Source organism: Parus major, chromosome 2 (genome assembly GCF_001522545.3).
Source record: "Parus major isolate Abel chromosome 2, Parus_major1.1, whole genome shotgun sequence".
In the NCBI taxonomy this organism is placed as follows: domain Eukaryota; kingdom Metazoa; phylum Chordata; class Aves; order Passeriformes; family Paridae; genus Parus; species Parus major.
Window position 1 is genome coordinate 103803165 of NC_031769.1, and position 6000 is coordinate 103809164.

General features: G+C 41.6%; 1 protein-coding gene across 1 annotated transcript in view; it reads left to right on the forward strand.

The window, feature by feature from the left end:
- COLEC12 (collectin subfamily member 12) overlaps positions 1–5974 on the forward strand; it is a 92323-nt gene extending 86349 nt beyond the window's left edge. The window contains exons 6-10 of the mRNA XM_015616472.3: positions 428–916; positions 1033–1169; positions 1897–2006; positions 3703–3848; positions 5027–5974. Coding sequence (XP_015471958.1) covers positions 428–916; positions 1033–1169; positions 1897–2006; positions 3703–3848; positions 5027–5046 — 902 coding nt within the window. The 3' untranslated portion in view covers positions 5047–5974. The remainder of the gene's footprint in view (positions 1–427; positions 917–1032; positions 1170–1896; positions 2007–3702; positions 3849–5026) is intronic.
- The last annotated feature ends 26 nt before the right edge of the window (positions 5975–6000 follow it).

The following is a 6000-nucleotide window of genomic DNA, read 5'->3' on the forward strand; positions in this document are numbered from 1 at the left end:
GATCCTGTCTAAGAGCAGAGAGATGAGACTAGAAGGAGAAGGGAGCTTGGCAGAGTGAAGGAACGGGACCACCAACACACAGGACTAGTGCATAAACTAGTATAGACTAGAGCACAGAGTTTTGCAGGGACAGGCATCTTGGCTGGTCACCTGGGGCACGGTGTCACTGTCCAGTTCACATGACTGTGTGTGTCAGAGTATTTTCTGTATCCTGTATTTTGTGGAGGTCAAGGAAAGAACAGTATATAGGACCTGGAAAGCAGCTGCACTATTACAAGCACTGATGAAAGCAGCTCTTAGCACAGTTTCTGTGTTGTTAAATATCCAGTGTCACTGGTCTGATGGGTATTGAACAAGCACACCCCACGTGGGCTTTTTGTTTTGTTTTCTGTGCATATCCCCACTTTGCATGCTTACATTGTTTCAGGCCCTCCTGGTCCAAGGGGACCTAAAGGTGACAGAGGTCCTCAAGGTCCTCTTGGCCCCGCTGGCCTAAAAGGACAAAAAGGAGAGAAAGGAGAGCCTGGACCACCAGGACCTGCAGGTGAGAAGGGCCCACCTGGGCCCGCTGGACCACCAGGAGAAAAAGGAGGGAAAGGTTCAAGAGGATCGCCTGGCTCCAAAGGTCAGAGAGGTTCTCCTGGCAAGACAGGTCTGCCTGGACCAAATGGAGACCCAGGGCCACCAGGGCCACCAGGCAAGGATGGTCCACCAGGGCCTCAAGGCCCACCAGGATTTCAAGGCCTGCAAGGAACTGTGGGAAGCCCAGGGTTACCAGGACCACGAGGACTAACTGGACTACCTGGAGTCCCTGGGCTGCCCGGTCCTAAGGGCCCACCTGGCCCACCAGGGCCACCAGGTCCAGAGACACCAATGGCACTACGGAGTGAACCTACACCCGTACCCGAGGCTAATGGTAAGCCATCAACACACTGCATGCTGTAGATGGGTATGGGTTCCTCCATTTATTACTGACCCTATTACTGTTAAGTTACCAATAACAGGCTTAACACGAAAAAATTCATGCCATAGGTTGTTCTCCTCACTGGAAGAACTATACGGAAAAGTGCTACTACTTTTCAATTGAAAGAGAAATTTTTGCAGAGGCAAAGTTATTCTGTGAAGAGAAAGCATCGCGCTTGGTTATCATCGATAACAAAGAGGAGCAGGTAATTGCCTCCTCTTGCTGTTTTTCAAGGAGGGAGTTTGAAGTTGTTTAACTTCATGTAGAAACCACACAATAGTGGGAAGCTGAGAGCACCATAAATTCATCTAGTAGATGTAAACACATTGATTGAATCATTTGAATTTTGTCCACCCTCTGCCTGATCAAGTAGCTTCTCCCTGTGCAGAACTGATGATGACCCTGAAGGTGGTGGGGACAGAGCAGTCATAAAAGCTGCTGAGAATTGTTGGAGTTTTGGACCTTTAAAGATGCAATCCATTATGCCTTGAGTACTATCAAAGTAATTTTTGCAGCAGTGAATATAATTTAATCTTAATTTATCTGATTTAATACATGCAGCCTAGGACTAGTGTGACCCAAAAGTATCTTTAATCTAACCACACTTTTAATACTATTCAACATGGCAGTGGGGATGTCAAGATACAATTCCTTACTCTGGGGTTTTTTTCAATTTGTATCTATAACATATTAGCTGTGACTTTATGTCAACCTAATTTTCATGCCTAGCTCTCTCTACCTCATTGCAACCACTGAAAGGGGTTCTAGTCTAGGCAAGGGGTCCTCAAGGCCAACTCCTGAAACATATCTTCAGCTTAGAAAAATTTATCTGGCCCTCCCTATTCTAATAAAAAGAGACTTATGAAACCAGTGTAGTTTATTGGCTCCAAAGACCATTGTCCTTGTTATGGACTAAGATCTTTCTTTCACAGCAATGGATAAAAAGGCAGATTTTTGGGAAAGGCAGCTTCTGGATTGGACTAACAGATTCAGAGAAGGAAAATGAATGGAGATGGTTGGATGGATCCTTACCAGTTTACACGTACGTAAATAAAAAGCAATATTATCACTCTTGCTGACAATTTTGAAAGCAGCATCTAGAAATTATCTAATGGATCCAAATAGTTGTAGATGCCAATAATTTAATTTGTTACTGAGGGTGCTGGGGTTCTTTCTCTCTTCCTTCTCCATGCACAAGGATTCCTTTCCTTGCCAGGAAGAGAACTGAATGTTGAATGAAAGAATCACATAACTATGCAGCACAGTGTTTCTTGCCAAAACTTTTGCTTCTGACTTTTATTACGAAGTTGAGATGGAAAGCACAGTTTCAATGTTTTGGTTTGAATTTTTCTTATTTGCATTACAACAGGCTATAAATAGAGTACTCATTCTGATAAAAAATGACCAGTCTTTAGATAAAGCCCAAATCCAAGTGGAAAGCAGTCAACATAAGGAAAATGCATGAAATGAGGGCGTCTATACTTTGGCCAGCTGAGAACTGAGTTGGCAGCTTTCCAGGAATCCTAGGGCTACACCTAATTTGTCCTAAATGGAACAGATTGCAACCACCCAAATTTTTAATACTGAGGAGTAGACTAAAAAGTTTATAGATCTGAACATGCTGTGCTTCAGAAAAACAGGCTACACAGTCAGTCAGATGTTACGAAATGATTAGCTGTGATCTCATTGGTGTTCATTTAGATGAAAAACATGGAAAAAGTCAGATTCATTTCAAATGAGCCATAATATTTTCCCCTTTTTCTCCTTTCCCATTTTCATCTTTCTTCCTCTTTATGGCAGCACTGTGACTGATCCTACTTAAGGTGCTGCTTTTAGTAGATTTCCACTACACCATGGTTTTAGGTGCTCTGTTGTAACCTTAGAGCTGTTGGTTACAAATTTTTGGAGTATTTCATTACTTCTGGAAAGCTGTGTCTCCTCCCAGGTGCCTGGTTGGATGCTCTATGTCAGACAGGCGTGTTTTTTAGCTGAGCATGGACTGTGTCAGCCAGTAATCACAAGCTCCCTTCAACAACCTGTTTCTTCAGGAAAATGAAGCTTTTAAGTCCTGAGTTTGGAAGCGTTTCTCACTTGCTAAACAAAAACAGGGTGAGGAAACGCTGTGAGAGTTTGCTATGAGAGAATGTTGCTATGCTCAATTTCGTCATCAAAGCTCATGATCTCAAAAAATGTGTGCAAATACACTACCAGCATTTCTTAAAAGTCAACAGAATTCCCTTCCCATCTGAGCACGTGTACCTAAAACATATGGATCTTTGCTGTTCCTCCCAAGATGCCCACCTTTGTTGCAGTCAGAGGGCTGAGTGCCTTTGCAGTGAGCAAGGGCAGGTTGTTGCCATTTTGGCAGTACCTCTGAGCCCATGGGCTCTTCTCAGTCCCATCTGCCAGTGGGAGTGTGGTGTGCCGGTTTTGCAGGCTTGAAACAATGCACATGGAGCATGGAGCACTCCCACTGTGTGTGCATGTACACTCAGAAACTAAAATAAAGTTCATTGGTCTAAATTTAGGTCTCTGAGTTTTGGCAGCCTGAGGCCAAATAGATTCCCTTCTCTGTAATACATCTGTTTTCCATTTGCAGCAAGAGTCATGTATTGTTTGTTTCAATGTGTATTTCCCGTTCAGAACAGATCTCATGATGTTTTTGTTAATTTCTTGTGGTGAAAACCTGCCATGTGTGCTGTGTTGTGCAATCATATCTCTTGCTTTTTTGTGGAAAGAAACTGGAAAACTGGGCAGCCTGATAACTGGAGTCACGGGCATGGGCCAGGGGAAGATTGCGCCGGGCTGATCTATGCTGGGCTCTGGAATGACTTCTACTGTGAAGATGTTAACAATTTCATTTGTGAAAAGGACATGGACAAAGGTAAGCAAGGCCCCCTTGGTTTAATTATTTCATCTTGCCCACAGTAAATGTCCTGCAGCTAGAGGTGAGATCTTGGCTAAATATTACAGCAGTGCCTTGTTGAGGAAAAGGGGGAATCACGTGTGGAGCACTTCTACTCCAATGCAGATGCAAATGCTGGATTTATTGCACTTGGAAAAAGCAGCCTCGCAGCTGGCTGTAGCCATGGCACGCTCAGCATCTTGACCATTTCCTGTAGGCTTTACACATGCCTAAAATTTTGAGCATGATTTGGGCATCCTGCCCACACTGGAAGATGTCTTTATAGGGTCAGTGGCCACACAACAGGGAAAGGTGGCCTTAGGGTGGGTCAGGAACTAGCCTTCAAAAACCAAAAAGACTTTGTTTTGAAAGTTTATGCAATAGGAGGCACTTGGTGACAGCTAAGGAGATCTTAAAATTCCCATCACTGCCAGGATATGTCCCATGGGATTGAGAAGCTGAGTCTATAGGCCATAAACATCTCATCTGTTGCAGCTGGAGTGAAGGACTCATAAACTGCCAGTGTGGCCCAGCAGTCAGCCAGGTGTTTGCCACAGGGCATCTCTTTCTGTTGACACAGGCATTTCTGCAGGAGCAGAGGGCAGGTGGTTCCCATGGCTGCTTAGAGCCCAGCCCCATCGTCACAGAACGTGGTCAAAGCCGGTGTTTGTGTTCATGGTGGGGCTCTGCCTGAAATGTTATCTCCTCCATACAACCTGTTTAAACATTGCTTTGCCAAGGGTGCCTGGCTCCTCCAGTTGGAAACTTGTCGGTTGAATTTCAGTCAAGACAGACATAAATGTCAGCTAGAGCCAAAATTACATCCCATCCACAGTCCCCTAAGACAAAACTAAGTGCTGAGCAAGCTTTGTGTGTATAATTCTGTTTGGATGTCCAGAGTGAAAGACCATGTATAAGTAACAGTATGATTTACCCTGGTTTTCCTACATACATTTGTTATTTTAAGAAAACTTCAAGGCTTTACAAATTGAAAAGTTTACAAATATTTATCATCCAGGAGTTGCAGAATCTGGATATGAGGCTGCTCAAATTTTTTACGTACCTTTATTTCTGTAATTTCTTTTTGGAAATTTATTTAATCTTCACAGACTTTTACAGGATTTGTTTTTCTCTTTTTTTTTCCTCTCATACTTTAGGGCAAATTCTTGGAGTTTAATAGGCTGTGACTTTACAGATACCTTCATATTAAGGAAATTTACATAAAGAAGAAGAAAATCCTGGGAAGGAGCAACACTGACTCCCAAAATTGAAAAAAAATATGAAAACAGAAAAAAGCAAGCACTGAAACTGATTTTAAAGCATCAAGGAATTCAGCAGTAACTCTTTTCCAGCTTCTTGTAATTATTTAAGGCCTTTCAACCCTCAGCATCAGGAAATACTGTTGGACTAATTCTGTTTTAGATTTTCTTCCCAACCAGTAACCACATCCATAAGCAGCTTGTGTCTTCTGAGAAAAGACATTCTATCAATCTGAGTAAGACTGTTGGTCACCCATAGAGAAAAACATATAAAGCAACTGTGTAAACAGTTGCTTCATTTGCTACAATCCCAAATGTAGGAAAATTATACAGATACACGAATATATAGATTTTATATAAATATATATATATAGTCCAACTCTTATCAATAATATGGAATATACTTTTAAGAGCTTTTAAAACTTTGTATTTTTGTACAAAATATTTGCTTTTTACAATTGTTCTCTTTTTTACTGACTTTTTTTACAAATATAGTGCACAGGGGCCAAAGAAAACAATAAAGGTACTAATAATTCATTAAGGTTTGCTGTCAGGCCTAGCTCAGCTATAGAGAAATATTTTTCCAGTTAGAAATATTTTTACTTTCCCAGAAAATTTGTTCTGGTTAAATAACTTTTAAAGCAGATTTTAGATAGAATTTTCCTTACTGTATGCAGTCTAGTCTGCATGTGTAACAATTAAGTTGACTAAGGACTAGATACTCATTATAGCTCTGATCACAGCCAGTGTTTCATCAAGGTACTATGGGAAGACCATTTTAATAAAAGCTTTTCCTTTTCCTTTTCCTTTTCCTTTTCCTTTTCCTTTTCCTTTTCCTTTTCCTTTTCCTTTTCCTTTTCCTTTTCCTTTTC